Source organism: Melanerpes formicivorus, unplaced genomic scaffold (assembly GCF_026170545.1).
Source record: "Melanerpes formicivorus ecotype bairdi unplaced genomic scaffold, bMelFor1.0.p_v2 SCAF_9, whole genome shotgun sequence".
NCBI lineage: Eukaryota > Metazoa > Chordata > Aves > Piciformes > Picidae > Melanerpes > Melanerpes formicivorus.
The window spans coordinates 588,535-606,938 of record NW_027142361.1 but is presented as its reverse complement, the minus strand read 5'-3'; the positions used below and the strand labels follow the sequence as shown (position 1 = coordinate 606,938).

The following is an 18,404-nucleotide window of genomic DNA, read 5'->3' as shown; positions in this document are numbered from 1 at the left end:
AGGGTAAGGCAAAGAAGCCTCTTCCCTCCCCCCTGTAAAGTAAAGGGAAAGAAAAATTGAAGGGAAAAGGAAAAAAAAAACTCACAAGCTGAATTAGCAAAGCAGTGGAGCTTTATATTTACAAAGCAATGTAGGATATGCAGAGGACTATATACAAATTTACAATATTTACAATATATACAAAAATATACAATAAAGTAACACAGAAATGAGAGTTCCCCCCTCTGCCGAGGGGGGGGGGGTTCCCCACCTCCTCTCTCCCCCCTTTTCCCCAGAGTGGGATATAAAAAGAAAGAAAAGAGAGGAAAAAAAATTTAGAGGCAGTTTTGTGTTAATTGGAAAGGAGTTAATACAGGCCTGGTATCTTATCGGATTCAAGGCCGAAGCCTTGGCAGAAAGCCCAGCACAGAAAGCTGTTGCCTGAAGAAGAGGCGGAAGCAAGACTGAAGATAGAAGTGCCGGAGTGCCCAGTTCACTCCCAGTTCAGAAGGTGCTTCCTCCCACTTTACCAATGAAATTAGTTTAGATTATTCTTTCTGTTTACCAGCTTCCGTCCACCATATTCCCTTTCTTAAGGGGACAACGTCAACCGGTCACAGTCCACCCCTTCTAAACAATTTCATTGGCCGTTCATACTGTCCATCCAATCCAAAATGATATTTACAGTTTGTGAGCAAAGTTCATGGTCCATTCCGGCTATGCTCAGATGTAGATGATTCAAAAGTCCAAGAAAATCCGAAAATGAGAAAAAAATGGAAAACAGTGTGTTTCCTCGCCGACGAAGCGAAGAAAACGGAAACAGGGATTCTCAGGGTCTCTTAGTTGACTCAGGGCTCTCAGGGATCTCAGGGTTCGTGCACCGTAGATTCCTCGTTGATTCTTCCTCTGGACGTGATGTAGCTGTACAACAGTTCGAAGTTAACCTCTTTCAGCTAAAGTTAAATTTCTTTGTGGAATACACTGAATTTCACCATACTCTTGCATTACCCAATAAGTGTGACCAGGATCTTCAGCTGAAACCACCCCTCGGACAGGCTTAGCCTCTCCTGAGGGTGAAAATACCCAAACAGTTTTACCTAACAGATTCTTTTCTCTAACAACAGGAACTCTATCACCTTCTACTTTCTGTAGCAGATCTGAATGTGCCGGTCCAGCTCGGTTCACTGAACCTCTACTATTTACCAGCCAGGTTGCTTGTGCTAAATGTTTTTCCCAGTTTTTCAAAGATCCACCTCCCATGGCTTTAAGAGTGGTCTTCAACAAACTGTTGCAGCGTTCAATCTTCCCTGAAGCTGGTGCATAGTAGGGAATGTGGAATATCCACTCAATACCGTGCTCTTTTGCCCAGTTCTTTACAAGGTTGTTCTTGAAATGAGTTCCGTTGTCTGACTCAATCCTCTCTGGAGTTCCGTGTCTCCACAGGATCTGTCTCTCCAGACCGAGAATGGTGTTGCGTGCAGTTGCATGTGGAACTGGATAAGTTTCCAACCATCCAGTGTTTGCCTCTACCATAGTAAGCACGTATTGCTTACCAGAATGAGAACGTGGTAGAGTGATGTAGTCAATCTGCCAAGCTTCACCATACTTGTACTTGGACCATCTGTCACCATACCACAAGGGCTTAAGTCGTTTTGCCTGCTTAATAGCAGCACAAATGTCACAGTCATGGATGACTTGCGTGATAGCATCCATGGAAATGTCTATGGATCTGTCACGAGCCCATTGGTATGTTGCATCTCTGCCTTGATGTCCTGACGAATCATGAGCCCACCGAGCTAAGAATATCTCACCTCGGTGTTTCCAGTCGAGATCAAGATTAGAGTCCATGTCTACTTGAGAAACTCTTGCAGCTAGATCTGCCTGATGGTTGTGTTGCTGTTCCTCAGTAGCTTTGCTCTTAGGAATGTGAGCATCGATGTGTCTCACTTTCACTGGAATTCTCTCGATTCGATCAGCAATGTCCTGCCACAGGTTGGCTGCCCAAATGGGTTTTCCTTTCCTCTGCCAACCACTCTTCTTCCAGTTCTTTAGCCAACCCCATAGAGCATTGGCTACCATCCATGAGTCGGTGTAGAGATAAAGCTTTGGCCATCTCTCACGTTCAGCCACGTCGAGAGCTAGCTGATCAGCTTTTACCTCTGCAAACTGACTGGATTCTCCTTCTCCATCTTTCGCCTCTGCAACTCGGCGTGTTGGATTCCACACTGCAGACTTCCACCTTCGCTTGTTTCCAACAAGACGACAGGAACCGTCTGTGAACAAAGCATATTTCTTTTCATCATCAGAAAGGTCATTGTAAGGAGGAGCTTCCTCAGCACGAGTTACTTTCTCCTCTGGAGGTTTAGCACAGTTGATGCCTTCAGGCCAACTTGAGATCACCTCCACTAGACCAGGTATTTCAAGATTTCCCATTCGAGCTCTCTGTGTTATCAGAGCCATCCACTTAGACCATGTTGAGTCTGTGGCATGATGTGGTGTGGAGCCTTTGCCTTTGAACATCCAATTCAAAACTGGTAATCTGGGAGCTAGAAGAAGTTGTGATTCAGTTCCAATTACTTCAGAAGATGCTTTCACTCCTTCATAGGCAGCTGAAATTTCTTTCTCTGTTGGAGTATAATTAGCCTCTGAACCTCTGTAACCTCGACTCCAGAAACCACGAGGTCGTCCACGTGTCTCACCTGGAGCTTTTTGCCACAAGCACCAGATTGGACCATTGTCACTTGCAGCCGTGTACAAAATGTTCTTAATGTCTGGACCATCTCGGACAGGTCCCAGACCCATTGCTTGAATCACCTCTTGCTTTATCTGGTCAAAGGCTGCTTGTTGTTCAGGTCCGCAGTGGAAATGGTTTCTCTTTCGAGTCACATCATACAGAGGTTTCACAATCTGACTGTATCCAGGATTGTGGAGTCTCCAAAATCCCACTGTCCCCAAGAAACGTAGGGTCTCCTCCTTGTTTGTGGGATTTGCCATGGTAGAGACTCTATTTACCACATCCACTGGAATGTGTCGGCGTCCATCCTGCCACCGCACTCCCAGAAACTGAATCTCTGTGGTAGGTCCTTTCACCTTGTCTCGCTTGATGGCAAAACCTGCATTCAGAAGAATGTCAATGATTTTGTTACCTTTCTTGAAGACTTCCTCAGCAGTTTTACCCCAGACGATGATATCATCGATGAACTGGATGTGTTCTGGAGCACCGCCTTTCTCCAGAGCATTGTGGATCACTGCATGACAGATGCTTGAGCTGTGGATCCAGCCCAGTGGCAGTCTGTTGAAAGTGTACTGGATTCCTCTCCAGGTGAAAGCAAACTGAGGCCTGCATTCCTCTGCTATGGGAATAGAGAAAAATGCATTAGCAATGTCTATGGTAGCATACCATTTGGCCTCTTTGGATTCCAGCTCATACTGTAGCTCCATCATGTCTGGTACTGCTGCACTCATAGGTGGTTTCATTTCATTCAGGGCTCGATAGTCTACTGTCAGACGCCAGTCTCCATTCTGCTTCCGCACAGGCCACACTGGACTGTTGAAAGGTGAATGAGTTTTGCTGACGACTTTCTGACTCTCCAACTATGGCGACTATGATGTAGTCGCCATCTCAGAAACTTGGTGGGACAGCACCCACGATTGGAGTGCTACAATGTGGGGTTACAGGCTCTTTAGGAGGGACAGGCGAGGGAGAAGAGGAGGAGGGGTGGCTCTGTATATTAGAGAGTCAATCTCTGCCACACAACTTGTGGTGGAAGATGAGGTAGTTGAGAGCCTGTGGGTCAAAATCAGAGGACAACCTAACAAGTCTGACATCCTGATTGGAATCTGTTACAGACCACCCAACCAGGATGAGGCGGCTGATGAGTTGTTCTACAAGCAACTGGAGGCTGTCTCAAGATCATCTGATCTTGTCCTTGTTGGTGACTTCAACCTCCCAGATATCTGCTGGGAACTTAATTCAGCAGGGAGGAGGCAGTCCAGAAGATTCCTGGAGCGAATGGAGGACTGCTTCCTGACACAGCTCTTAAGCGAGCCTACCAGGGGACAGGCTCTGCTTGACCTGCTGTTCTGCAATAGGGAAGGGCTGGTGGGAGACGTGATCGTGGGAGGCTGCCTAGGGTGCAGTGACCACGAGATAGTGAAGTTTTCAATATGCAGGGAGATTGGGAGGAGCACCAACAGAACCTCCACCTTGGACTTCCGAAGGGCGAACTTCAGCCTATTTAAAAAACTTGTCTGCAAAGTCCCCTGGGTACCAGCCCTCATGAACCAAGGGGTTCAGGAGGGTTGGACCTACTTCAAACAGGAGCTCTTGAAGGCACAGGAATTGGCGGTTCCCATGTGCCGGAAGGCAAGCCGGCGGGGAAGGCGACCAGCCTGGATGAGCAAGCAGCTCCTGGAGGATTTAAGGGGGAAGAGGAGGCTGTATCACCTTTGGAAGGAGGGGAAGGCTTCTCGAGGTATGTTCAAGGAAGCTGTTAGATTATGTAGGAATAAAATTAGGGAGGCTAAGGCCCAGCTGGAACTGAAGCTGGCCACCTCAGTCAAAGATAATAAAAAGCATTTTTATAAATATATTAACAATAAGAAGAAGGGCAGGAAGAACCTGAACTCCCTAGTGGACCTGGAGGGGAACACAGTTACTGAGGATGAGGATAAAGCTGAGGTCCTGAACACCTTCTTTACCTCAATGTTTAACAGCAAGGCAGGAGTTCAGGACGAGTGGTCTCCGGAGCTGGGCGTTGGGGTCGGGGAGCAGAGTAATACCCTGGAAATCCATGAGGAGTTAGTTCGGGACCTGCTGAGCCACTTGGATATCCACAAGTCCATGGGACCAGATGGGATCCATCCTAGGGTGCTGAGAGAGCTGGCGGATGTGCTAGCTAGGCCACTCTCCATCATTTTCCTCCAGTCCTGGCTCACTGGTGAGGTCCCAGATGACTGGAAACTGGCCAACGTGGTCCCCATCCACAAGAAGGGTCGGATGGAGGAACCTGGAAACTACAGGCCAGTCAGCCTGACCTCAGTGCCAGGGAAAGTGATGGAGCAGATTATCCTGGCAGCAATAACTGCGCACCTGAAGGATGGCCAAGGGCTCAGGTCCAGCCAACATGGATTCAGGAAGGGCAGATCCTGCCTCTCCAATCTGATCTCTTTCTATGATCAGGTGACCCGCCTGGTGGATGTGGGGAGGCCTGTGGATGTGGTCTACCTAGACTTCAGCAAGGCCTTTGACACCGTCCCCCACAGCAAACTGCTGACTAAGCTGTCAGCCTGTGGATTGGACCACTACACTCTGTGCTGGGTTAGGAACTGGCTGGAGGGCCGGGCCCAGAGAGTGGTCGTGAACGGTGCCGCATCCAGCTGGAGGCCAGTCACCAGTGGTGTCCCCCAGGGATCAGTGCTGGGCCCTGTCCTCTTCAACATATTCGTTGATGATCTGGATGAAGGGGTAGAGTCAGTCATCAGCAAGTTTGCAGATGACACAAAGTTAGGGGCAGATGTTAGTCAATTAGAGGGTAGAAAGGCTCTGCAGAGGGACCTCGACCGACTGGACAGATGGGCAGAGTCCAATGGGATGGCTTTCAACAAGTCCAAGTGCCGAGTGCTGCACTTTGGCTATGGCAATCCCATGCAGAGCTATAGGCTGGGGTCGGAGTGGCTGGAGAGCTCTCAGACAGAGAGGGACCTGGGTGTGCTGATCGACAGCCACCTGAATATGAGCCAGCAGTGTGCTCAGGTGGCCAGGAGGGCCAATAGCATTCTGGCCTGCATTAGGAATAGTGTGGCCAGCAGGAGCAGGGAGGTCATAGTGCCCCTGTACTCTGCTGTGGTTAGGCCGCACCTTGAGTACTGTGTCCAGTTCTGGGCTCCTCAGTTTAAGAAGGACATCGAGACACTTGATCGTGTCCAGAGAAGGGCAACAAGGCTGGTGAGAGGCCTTGAACACAAGCCCTATGAGGAGAGGCTGAGGGAGCTGGGATTGTTTAGCCTGGAGAAGAGGAGGCTCAGGGGTGACCTTATTGCCCTCTACAACTACCTGAAGGGTGGTTGTAGCCAGGAGGGGGTTGGCCTCTTCTCCCAGGCAACCAGCACCAGAACAAGGGGACACAGTCTCAAGCTGCGCCAGGGGAGGTTCAGACTCGAGGTGAGGAGGAAGTTCTTCACTGAACGAGTCATTCGGCATTGGAATGGGTTGCCCAGGGAGGTGGTTGAGTCATCGACCCTGGAGGCGTTCAAGGGGAGATTGGACGTGGCACTTGGTGCCATGGTCTAGTCATGGGGTCTGCGGTGTCAGGTTGGACTCGATGATCCTCGAGGTCCTTTCCAACCTAAGTGATACTGTGATACTGTAACTGACGAATCAGATTCTGAATGGGCAACAAAGAGTCACGGTTGGTTCTGTATTGTCTGTGATGCACAGTCTGAGAAGCAACCGGCAATTTAATGTCCTGTATCTTATGTTGTCCCACAAATGCAGATTCATCAGAAAGCTCAGGTCTGGCAGATAGCTTCAATTTTTGTCCATCAATTTCTACTGAAGCTACTCCAAAAGCCCATTTGTAACCTCTAGGGTCTTTGAAACGCCCTTCTCTCAGAAAATCAATTCCCAAAATACAAGGTGCGTCAGGTCCGGTCACAACTGTATGCTTCCTCCATTGTTTACCAGTTAAACTTATATTAACCTCTACCTTACTTAACTCTTGAGATCCACCAGTGACTCCCAGAATAGTTATGGACTCTGATCCCTGATAATTTGATGGCATTATGGTGCACTGAGCTCCTGTGTCAACCAAGGCCCTGTACTTCCGAAATTGTGAAGTGCCAGGCCACTGGATGTACACATCCCAATAGATTCTATTATCTCTGTAATCCCTCTCCTCCCCATGGCGGGAGGCAGGGCACCCCTAGTTATGGGGAACATGCGCACATGTGCATTGTACATAGTTTGCAGGATTATAACTTTGCATGTTATGATTGGAGCCACTCTTGGAGCTACTAGAGTTGCTCTGGGGAACTGTGGAAGTAACAGCTACCCTTCTGGTATTGCTACCTCGGGTTCTGCCACTTTACAATTCCCTCATTCTCCTGAAAAGATTAGAAGTTGGTTGGCCATCCCAGCAGTTCATGTTCTCACCAAACTGATCACGCAGAGTTATCCAAATAGTTCTACGTGATTGCCTTGGTGGTCTGTTTTGGAATGACCTGTTTTGGAATGACCTGTTTTGGAATGACCTCCTTGGAGGACGTGTATTCCTCACAGATGAAACTTGTGTCCACCTGGAGGAATAATTGAAATTATCCTTCTGTGCCAATTGGTATATGGAATCTTTCATATCCTTCATGCAGTTCTCAATCTTTCCTGACAGAGTTTCAATGGCTGAAACCAAAGAACCACGTGTCATGCTATCCTCCAATTGTCTCATTTGATCACTGAATTGGCCAACCGTAGGAGAAGCTCCACCATAACTTCTTGACACAATTCTGCTTGCCAGAATGTTTGCATAATGAGAAGGAGCAAGTTTGATGATCTTTTTAGCAAGACCAATACCCACAGGAATGTCATCGGGATTCACAGTTTCATGTTCACCATAGAGTAGCTCTCTAACAGCAAATTCTCTCAAGCGCTAAATTCCCTCATCTATGGTAGTCCAGGGTTTAGGATTCCATGGAAGATCATCTCGGGAAGGGTATCTCAGGGCAACCGCTATTAAAAGGCGTATCCACAGATTAACCTTACCGAGCGCTCTGCCTAGATGTCTATCTATTCCATTGTCCCTCGAGAGAGTTCCTAACTGAGCTGCTGACTTGTCTCCAACTGTTAGAGCCAGAGCACCTGTATCATAACACCTACTAAGCCAAGCTAGAACTGGCTCCTTATCTGCCCTGGTGAAATCTTTACCGACATAACACAATTCCTCGCAGGGAGAAGAACATTCCAAAATATCATCTTCGTCTTCGTCTCCCTGAATTCTTTGCCCATATAATCCTGCTGTCATTCTCCTAAGGATCTCTTTAAGCTGAGAACCACCTTTGCCAGCTGCTTTCCTAACTTCATCTGTATCCTCCTTTGATCTCACTAGGTTAGCTAGATCCTTAAAACAAATCTTCTCTTCCTCCTCAGCAGGATCTTTTAGAGTAGAGGGCCCCTCACCAGGATCAGTCTCCAGCTCTTCTTCTCCATCTTTGGCCTTTCCACTTCTAGTCTTTAAAGTAGCCACCTTAACTGGAGCTGTGTTTGAATTTACAGCCACCTTAATAGAAGCTGACAGGTCCTGAGATAAATCAGCTGCTGGGGCAGTGACCTCCGGTCCCACCGAGGGATTGGGCGGAAGTGACATTGCTCCGTTAATGGCCGACGGAGAAGAAGAAGGAGGAGAAGGAGCAGGCGCCATGTTGATACCAGCTGACGCCCTTGGCAGCTTGCCAGAATCAGCAGAAAAGTCATTTAGAGCTGCCTTACCAATTAACTTTTTAGCCTTCTTTTTAACTGACACAGATTCTGCACACTCTTCGTCACTAGATGACTCTGGGACTGATCGAGAGCCACGGCGTTTTCTTTTTGATCTAGTTTTAATAACAAAACAAGCTCTGGACACCTTTTTCTCTCGCCACAAGGAATACAGAGAAAACACATTAGTTATCACCAGCAGCAGAATTATACACATCACATAAATCACCTTTGGATCCTAGGCATCACCTAAAGTTACTGTCTCCTCAGGCGGAATCTTAAAACCCTTTATCTCAATTGGGAGAGTGGTGGAGGTAACATTCCTGTATCTCACTGGCCATAATAAATTAATACATTTTCCATACCATAATCTAACTCTATACATAACCCACATATAAATTGTCCGCACCAAATATTTACCCAGGTAATCCAAAATCGAAGCCAAACAATATTTGTAAACCAGAGCCCCAAAAATTGAAAAGAATAATCGCTCCACAAACCACAATACCTTCATGTTTGCTAATTCAGCTAGAAAACACTAAATCAATCAAGTAATAAATTAAACTAATTATCTGCCGCACATTGGGTACGCCAAGAAAAAAGAATGTGGTGGGTTGGAAGGGTAAGGCCAAGTAGCCTCTTCCCTCCCCCCTGTAAAGTAAAGGGAAAGAAAAATTGAAGGGAAAAGGAAAAAAAAAACTCACAAGCTGAATTAGCAAAGCAGTGGAGCTTTATATTTACAAAGCAATGTAGGATATGCAGCGGACTATATACAAATTTACAATATTTACAATATATACAAAAATATACAATAAAGTAACACAGAAATGAGAGTTCCCCCCTCTGCCGAGGGGGGGGGTTCCCCCTCTCCTCTCTCCCCTCTCTCCCCCCTTTTCCCCAGAGTGGGATATAAAAAGAAAGAAAAGAGAGGAAAAAAAATTTAGAGGCAGTTTTGTGTTAATTGGAAAGGAGTTAATACAGGCCTGGTATCTTATCGGATTCAAGGCCGAAGCCTTGGCAGAAAGCCCAGCACAGAAAGCTGTTGCCTGAAGAAGAGGCGGAAGCAAGACTGAAGATAGAAGTGCCGGAGTGCCCAGTTCACTCCCAGTTCAGAAGGTGCTTCCTCCCACTTTACCAATGAAATTAGTTTAGATTATTCTTTCTGTTTACCAGCTTCCGTCCACCATATTCCCTTTCTTAAGGGGACAACGTCAACCGGTCACAATGGCTTCCAGCTATTATCATTTATCATGATTGTATGTGAGTTATGTGAATATTTTCTGACATGGAGTTTTTTATTTCTTTCAGCCTTTCTTCCAACTTGTGAAGTTACGGAAACTTGGACTTAGTGATAATGAAATCCAGCGGCTCCCTCCAGAAATAGCAAATTTCATGCAGCTGGTGGAACTTGATTTGTCTCGAAATGGTATGCTCTCATGATAATTTGTTTGATTCTATATCATCTTATGACATGGTGTATGAAACTGGGTTAGTAGGGTTTTTATGTCTGAAGTTGCTGTCTGTGGTCCTGCAGAACACTTTGCGGTGTAATTAATGGATTTGTCTGTAATTATAGATGGGGAGGAAGGAAAGGGCAGAGGAGAGCCAGTGGTGGAAATATAGTAATAAAATAATGCTTGACTGTAGTTCTGCCTGAGGGCCTGCTTTATTTTCCAATTGAAAAGAATGGTTTGCATCCTATTCTTGTATTTACATCTGTCACAGTGTTGATGTCTTACCCCAAGCTGTCTGAAATGCCTAGAATGTAAGAAAAAAAAAAAAGAAAAAGAAATTGTAAGAAAAAAGTTCCTTTCTGTCAAAAAAACCCCAAAACAAACCTAAAAGAAAAAAAAAAGGCCACTCTATGGCTTAAAGTCCAGTTCTCTATTTCTGTTTTCTTCTTTATCTGTGATTAGCAAGAGGCAGAATGCTGATATTTCTAATTGTACTTCTGGAAGAGGAATCAGTCTGTGTGTCACCTGCAGAGAGAAAGACAGAAAAGGGTGCTGGGAGAAGATATCTTTTAAAGTGTGTTTTAGAAAACCCATTGGTTTATTGGTTGCTTGCACCATAGCAGTACAGAAAGAAGGATTTGAGGAAGGCTAAGAGCCACATCATCTTAAACCTTTCCTGCATTATTTGCATGTTGATGCTATTTCTTATTCCTCTGTGAGGCCATGTATTCATGCAGATTTTCCAGGAAGCATCCCCACTGTGCTTTTCTAGTCTGGCTGAGGCTGTTTGAGCAAAAGTTGAATGGATGAATCAAGAGCAGGAACATCAGAGGGCAGGGAAGCTGTGTCAAGAAAATGCACAGTGATAGTAAATGCTTTGAAGGCTGTTTGGCAATGCAGTTTATCTCTGCCCCTTGGTCTTAGGTTGTTCAAAAGCCAGATGTATTAGTTCTGAGGCTAAATAAAACAGATTCATAGGATTTCAGCAGTGGATGCCTGAGCTTTTGAGTTGCTGGCTAAAGCATGTCTGGAACTCATAGTGTTCCCTGGAGCATCTTCTGAGATAGACGCTCAACTGCAGTGTGTCTGAAACTGCTGCTGGTTCCCTGAGGCTGTCCAAGCTTGGGTAAATCTTCTGGATTTTCACATCACTGCTGAATTTTGCAAGGACATGAGGTCACTGAAGTGTCCTTGCTTGACATCCTTGAAGTTTGGATAGGGCTCTAGTGTTTTGTGTTGAATTTTAGCACAAGTCTTTGCTCTTCATGGTAGAGGAGAGCTGCTGCTCTAGGCACAACCAGAAGCACTTGTGTGCTATTTGTTTTCCCGTAGCACTTGGGCACTCACCAGGAAAGTGTTGAAAGACCTTAGCATTTAGAAAAGAAGTGCAGTCTCCAAAGGAAGAAAGATGAGCTGAAATTTCTGTAGTCTTTGTCTTGTGCTTAAGTGGGCACTTTACTAAGCTTCCCAATCTCCCACTGCATGCAGCTTGTTTGAGATCCCTGGGAACTGCAGTGGGTTGCTATCCATGCTGCTTATTTTGCAGCGGTTTCCTCCAGTGAATCCCTCCTCCCTTTTCTTCTGTGCAACCACTGGAGGCTGAATTCTTAAAGCTTAGGGTCCTGCCATCCCAGATTCATTAAAATGTTAATGGCTTTTCTTGTTTTGTAGCTTCTTCCAGACAGGAGGTGTAACACAAAGTTTCTGTAGTTCATTTCATGTATGCTGATATTTGGGGCTATGTATGCTACACAAGTATGTAGTGTTCTTGCAGATGTGTTGTATTCCCTTTTAGTGTATCTCTGTTCCAAGAAGAGAGGGAGTTTTTTTTGGCCTTTGACAAGTATTAAATCCTCCAGATTCCACTGATACATGTTTGTCACAATATTGCATAATCCTTAATGTTCTGAGAGTGTTAACTCAATTGTAATATTACTATTTGAAAGAAATTGCTGCCTCGCTGGATTTTTATATTTTTTTTGGGTGTGTCTCCTATGCTTTTTACAGCCTTTGACAGATTATAGAATAGAATAGAATAGAATAAACCAGGTTGGAAGAGACCTTCAAGATCATCGCGTCCAACCTATCACCCCACACCACCTAATCAACTAACCCATGTAACCAAGCACCCTGTCAAGTCTCCTCCTGAACACCTCCAGTGACGGCAACTCCACCACCTCCCCGGGCAGTCCATTCCAATGGGCAATCACTCTCTCTGTGTAAAACTTCCTCCTGACCTCCAGCCTGAACTTCCCCTGGCGCAGCCTGAGACTGTGTCCTCTTGTTCTGGTGCTGGTTGCCTGGGAGAAGAGACCAACCTCTGCCTGTTTACAACCCCCCTTCAGGTAGTTGTAGAGAGCAATAAGGTCACCCCTGAGTCTCCTCTTCTCCAGGCTAAGCAGCCCCAGCTCCCTCAGTCTTTCCTCATAGGGCTTGTGTTCCAAGCCCCTCACTAACTTCGTTGCCCTTCTCTGGACTCGTTCCACCAAGTCAACATCCTTCCTAAACTGAGGGGCCCAGAACTGGACACAGTACTCGAGGTGTGGCCTAACCAGTGCAGTGTACAGGGGCAGAATGACCTCCCCGCTCCTGCTGGCCACACTGTTCCTGATGCAGGCCAGGATGCCATTGGCCCTCCTGGCCGCCTGGGCACACTGCAGGCTCATGTTCATCCTACCATCAACCAGCACCCCCAGGTCCCTCTCTGCCTGGCTGCTCTCCAGCCACTCTGACCCCAGCCTGTAGCACTGCATGGGGTTGTTGTGGCCAATGTGCAGAACCCGGCACTTGGATGTGTTAAATCTCATGCCGTTGGACTCTGCCCATCTGTCCAGCCTGTCAAGGTCTCTCTGCAAAGCCTCTCTACCCTCTAGCAGATCAACTCCTGTCCCCAGCTTGGTGTCGTCAGCAAATTTACTGATGTTAGACTCAATGCCCTCATCCAGATCATCAATAAAGATGTTAAAGAGGATGGGGCCCAGCACTGATCCCTGGGGGACTCCACTACTGGCTGGCTGCCAGCTGGATGTGACACCATTCACCACCACTCTCTGGGTTTGGCCATCCAGCCAGTTCCTAACCCAGCTCAGAGTGCTGCTGTCCAAGCCATGGGCTGACAGCTTGGCCAGGAGTTTGCTATGGGGGACGGTGTCAAAGGCCTTGCTGAAGTCCAGGTAAACTACATCCACAGGCCTCCCCACATCCACCAGGCGGGTCACCTGCTCGTAGAAGGAGATCAGGTTGGTCAGGCAGGACCTGCCCTTCCTAAATCCATGTTGGCTGAGCCTGATCCCTTGGCCATCCTCTAAGTGCTGTGTTAATGCACTCAGGATGACCTGTTCCATGATCTTGCCTGGCACTGAGGTCAGGCTGACAGGCCTGTAATTCCCTGGCTCATCCAACCGGCCCTTCTTATGGATGGGCACCACGTTGGCCAGCTTCCAGTCCTCTGGGACATCTCCAGTGAGCCAGGACTGCTGAAAAATGATGGAGAGCGGCTTGGCCAGCTCCTCTGACAGCTCCCTCAGCACCCTAGGATGGATCCCATCTGGTCCCATGGACTTGTGGGGATCCAGGCGGCTGAGCAGATCACCAACTACCCCATTTTGGAACAGTGGAAAACTATGCTGCTCCCTGGCTCCTTCTGCCAGCTCTGGAGGCCAGCTGTCTGGAAGACATTCTGTCCTGCTAGTAAAAATTGAGCAAAGAAGGTGTTAAGTATCTCTGCCTTTTCCTCATCCCTTATTACAACGTTCCCCTCCGTGTCCACCAAGGAGTGGAGGTTGTCTCTGCCCTTCCTCTTGCTATTAATGTATTTATAGAAGGACTTTTTGTTGTCCTTCACAGCAGAGGCCAGACTAAGCTCCAAATGCGCTTTTGCCTCCCTAATTTTCTTCCTGCAAGACCTAGCAACATCCTTAAATTTTTCATTGGTTGCCTCCCCTCTCTTCCAAAGGTGATACACCCTCTTTTTTTCCCTTAGTTCCATTAAAAGTTCTTTAACCATCTAGGCTGGCCGTCTGCCCCGGCGGCTCATCTTCCGGCACATTGGCACAGCCTGTCCCTGAGCCTTCAACAGTTCTTCCTTGAAGTAGGACCAGCTCTCCTGGACTCCTTTGTTTTTAAGGGCTTTATCCCAAGGAACCCTCTGAATTAGTTCCTTGAGTAGCCTGAAGTCCGCCCTCCGGAAATCCAGAGTGGAGGTCTTCTTGCTACCCCTCTTAGCTTGACCAAATAATGAGAATTCAATTATCTCGTGGTCACTGGCCCCTAAGCACCCTCCGACCACCACATCACCCACCAACCCTTCCCTATTGGTGAAGAGGAGGTCAAGCATAGCCTTGCCCCTGGTAGGCTCTCGCAGCACCTGGGATAAGAAGCTGTCCTCCATGCATTCTAAGAACCTCCTAGATTGCCACTTCTCTGCTATGTTAAGATCCCAGCAGATATCAGGCAAGTTGAAGTCACCCATGAGAACAAGGTCAGGCGATCTTGAGACAGCCTTAAGCTGCCTATAGAATGACTCATCAACATCCTCCTCCTGGTTGGGTGGTCTATAACAGACTCCAAACAGGATGTCAGCCCTGTTGGCCTTCTGTGGCCGGTTGACGTTGCCCCCTTAAGAAAGGGAACATGGTGGACGGAAGTTGGTAAACGGAAGGAATAGTCTAAACTAATTTCATTGGACGAGTGGGAGGAAGCACTTCTGAGCTGGGACTATACTGGACATTTCCAGCACTTCTCAGTCAGTCTTGCTTCCGCCTCTTCTTCAGGCAACAGCTTTCTGTCCTGGGCTTTCTGCCAAGGCTCCGGCCTTGAGAGAAAAACAGATAACAGGCCTGTATTAACTCTTTTCCAATTAACACAAACTGCTTCTAACATTTTTTTTTCTTTCCTCTCTTTTCTCTCTCTTCCTATCCCACTCTGGGGAAAGGGGGGAGAGAGGGGAGAGCGGAGGTGGGGAACCCCCTCTGTCCAGAGGGGGGTCACTCTCATTTCTGTGTTACTCTGTTGTATATCTTTGTATATATTGTAGATATTGTAAATTTGTAAATAATCCCCTGCAAACCCTACATCGCTTTGTAAATATAGCTCCACTGCTTTGCTAATTCAGCTTGCGAGTTTTTTTTTCCTTTCCCTTCAATTTTTTTTTCCCTTTTACCTTACAAGGGGGAAGGGAGGAGGCTTCTTGGCCTTACCCCTTCCATCCCACCACATTTTTTTTATTGGCGCCCAACGTGGGGCAGATAATTAGTTTAATTTATTATCTGATTGATTTAGTGTTTTCTAGCTGAATTAGCAAACATGAAGGTATTGTGGTTTGTGGAGCGATTGTTCTTTTCAATTTTTGGGGCTCTGGTTTACAGGTATTGTCTGGGTTTGATTTTGGATTACCTGGGTAAATATTTGGTGCGGACAATTTATATGTGGGTTATGTATAGAGTTAAATTATGGTATGGAAAATGTATTAATTTATTATGGCCAGTGAGATACAGGAATGTTACCTCCACCACTCTCCCAATTGAGATAAAGGGTTTTAAGATTCCGCCTGAGGAGACAGTAACTTTAGGTGATGCCTGGGATCCAAAGGTGATTTATCTCATGTCTATAATTCTGCTGCTGGTGATAATTATCGTGTATCTCCTGATTTCTTTGCGGCGAGAGAGAAAGGTGTCCAGAGCTTGTTTTGTTATTAAAACTAGATCAAAAAGAAAACGCCGTGGCTCTCGGTCAGTCCCAGAGTCATCTAGTGACGAGGACTGTGGAGAACCTGTGTCAGTTAAAAAGAAGGCTAAAAAGTTAATTGGTAAAGCAGCTCTAAATGACTTTGCTGATTCTAGCAAGCAGCCAAGGGCATCGGCTGGTATCAACATGGCACCTACTCTTTCTCCCACTCCTTCTCCTTCTTCTTCTTCTCCGTCGGCCATTAACGGAGCAACGTCACTTCCACCCACTCCCTCGGTGGGACCGGAAGTCACTGCCCCAGCAGCTGATTTATCTCAGGACCTGTCAGCTTCCATTAAGGTGGCTGTAAATGCAAACACAGCTCCAGTCAAGATGGCTCCTTTAAAGACTAGAGCTGCAAAGGCCCAAGATGGAGAAGAAGAGGTGGAGACTGATCCTGGTGAGGGGCCCTCTACTCTAAAAGATCCTGCTCAGGAGGAAGAGAAGGTTTGTTTTAAAGATCTAGCTAACCTAGTGAGATCAAAGCAGGATAGAGATGAAGCTAGGAAAGCAGCTGGCAAAGGTGGTTCTCAGCTTAAAGAGATCCTTAGGAGAATGACAGCAGGATTTTATGGGCAAAGAATTCAGGGAGATGAAGATGAAGATGACATTACGGACTGTTCGTCACCACGGGAGGAATTGCGAAATGTCCGTAAAGATTTCACCAGGGCAGATAAGGAGCCAGTTCTAGCTTGGCTTAGTAGGTGTTATGATACAGGTGCTTCAGCTCTAACGGTTGGAGACAAGTCAGCAGCTCAGTTAGGAACTCTCTCGAGGGACAATGGAATAGATAGACATCTAGGCGAAGCTCTCGGTAAGGTTAATCTGTGGATACGCCTTTTAATAGCGGTTGCCCTGAGATACCCTTCCCGAGATGATCTTCCATGGAATCCTAAACCCTGGACTACCATAGATGAGGGAATTAAGCGCTTGAGAGAATTTGCTGTTAGAGAGCTACTCTATGGTGAACATGAAACTCTGAATCCTGATGACGTTCCTGTGGGTATTGGTCTTGCTAAAAAGATCATCAAACTTGCTCCTTCTAATTATGCAAACATTCTGGCAAGCAGAATTGTGTCAAGAAGTTATGGTGGAGCTTCTCCCACGGTTGGCCAATTCAGTGATCAAATGAGACAATTGGAGGATAGCATGACACGTGGTTCTTTGGTTTCAGCCATTGAAACTTTGTCTGGAAAAATTGAGAATTGCATGAAGGATCTGAAAGATTCCATATACCAATTGGCACAAAGGGATAATTTCAATTCTTCCTCCAGGTGGGTACAAGTCTCATCTGTGAGGAATACACGTCCTCCAAGGAGGTCATTCCAAAACAGGACATTCCAAAACAGGTCGTTCCAAAACAGACCACCAAGGCAATCACGTAGAACTATTTGGATAACTCTGCGTGATCAGTTTGGTGAGAACATGAACCGCTGGGATGGCCAACCAACTTCTAATCTTTTCAGGAGACTGAGGGAATTGCAAAGTGGCAGAACCCGAGGTAGCAATACCAGAAGGGTAGCTGTTACTTCCACAGTTCCCCAGAACAACTCTTATGGCTCCAACAGTGGCTCCAGTTATAACATGCAAAGTTATAACCCTGCACAATATGTGCAATGCACATGTGCGCATGTTCCCCATAACTAGGGGTGCCCTGCCTCCCGCCAGGGGGAGGAGAGGGATAACAGAGATAATAGAATCTATTGGGATGTGTACATCCAGTGGCCTGGCACTTCACAATTTCAGAAGTACAGGGCCTTGGTTGACACAGGAGCTCAGTGCACCATAATACCATCAAATTATCAGGGATCAGAGTCTATAACTATTCTGGGAGTCACTGGTGGATCTCAAGAGTTAAGTAAGGTAGAGGTTAATATAAGTTTAACTGGTAAACAATGGAGGAAGCATACAGTTGTGACCGGACCTGACGCACCTTGTATTTTGGGAATTGATTTTCTGAGAGAAGGGCGTTTCAAAGACCCTAAAGGTTACAAATGGGCTTTTGGAGTAGCTTCAATAGAAATTGATGGACAAAAATTGAAGCTGTCTGCTAGACCTGAACTTTCTGATGAATCTGCAGTTGTGGGACAACATAAGATACAGGACATTAAATTGCCGGTTGCTTCTCAGACTGTGCATCACAGACAATACAGAACCAACCGTGACTCTTTGTTGCCCATTCAGAATCTGATTCGTCAGTTGGAAAGTCAGAAAGTCGTCAGCAAAACTCATTCACCTTTCAACAGTCCAGTGTGGCCTGTGCGGAAGCAGAGTGGAGACTGGCGTCTGACAGTAGACTACCGAGCCCTAAATGAAGTGACACCACCTATGAGTGCAGCAGTACCAGACATGATGGAGCTACAGTATGAGCTGGAATCCAAAGAGGCCAAATGGTATGCTACCATAGACATTGCTAATGCATTTTTCTCTATTCCCATAGCAGAGGAATGCAGGCCTCAGTTTGCTTTCACCTGGAGAGGAATCCAGTACACTTTCAACAGGCTGCCAATGGGCTGGGTCCACAGCTCAAGCATCTGTCATGCAGTGATCCACGATGCTCTGGAGAAAGGCGGTGCTCCAGAACACATCCAGTTCATCGATGATATCATCGTCTGGGGCAAAACTGCTGAGGAAGTCTTCGAGAAAGGTAACAAAATCATTGACATTCTTCTGAATGCAGGTTTTGCCATCAAGCGAGACAAAGTGAAAGGACCTACCACAGAGATTCAGTTTCTGGGAGTGAGGTGGCAGGATGGACGCCGACACATTCCAGTGGATGT

The 18,404-nt window shown here is 46.7% G+C and overlaps 1 protein-coding gene across 2 annotated transcripts in view; it reads left to right on the top strand.

Moving 5' to 3' along the window:
• LRRC1 (leucine rich repeat containing 1) overlaps nucleotides 1-18,404 on the top strand; it is a 227,046-nt gene that overhangs the window by 47,279 nt on the left and 161,363 nt on the right. For both annotated transcript variants that reach the window (XM_068142944.1, XM_068142945.1), the window contains exon 2: nucleotides 9,755-9,872. In XM_068142944.1, the coding sequence (XP_067999045.1) occupies nucleotides 9,755-9,872 (118 nt within the window). The remainder of the gene's footprint in view (nucleotides 1-9,754; nucleotides 9,873-18,404) is intronic.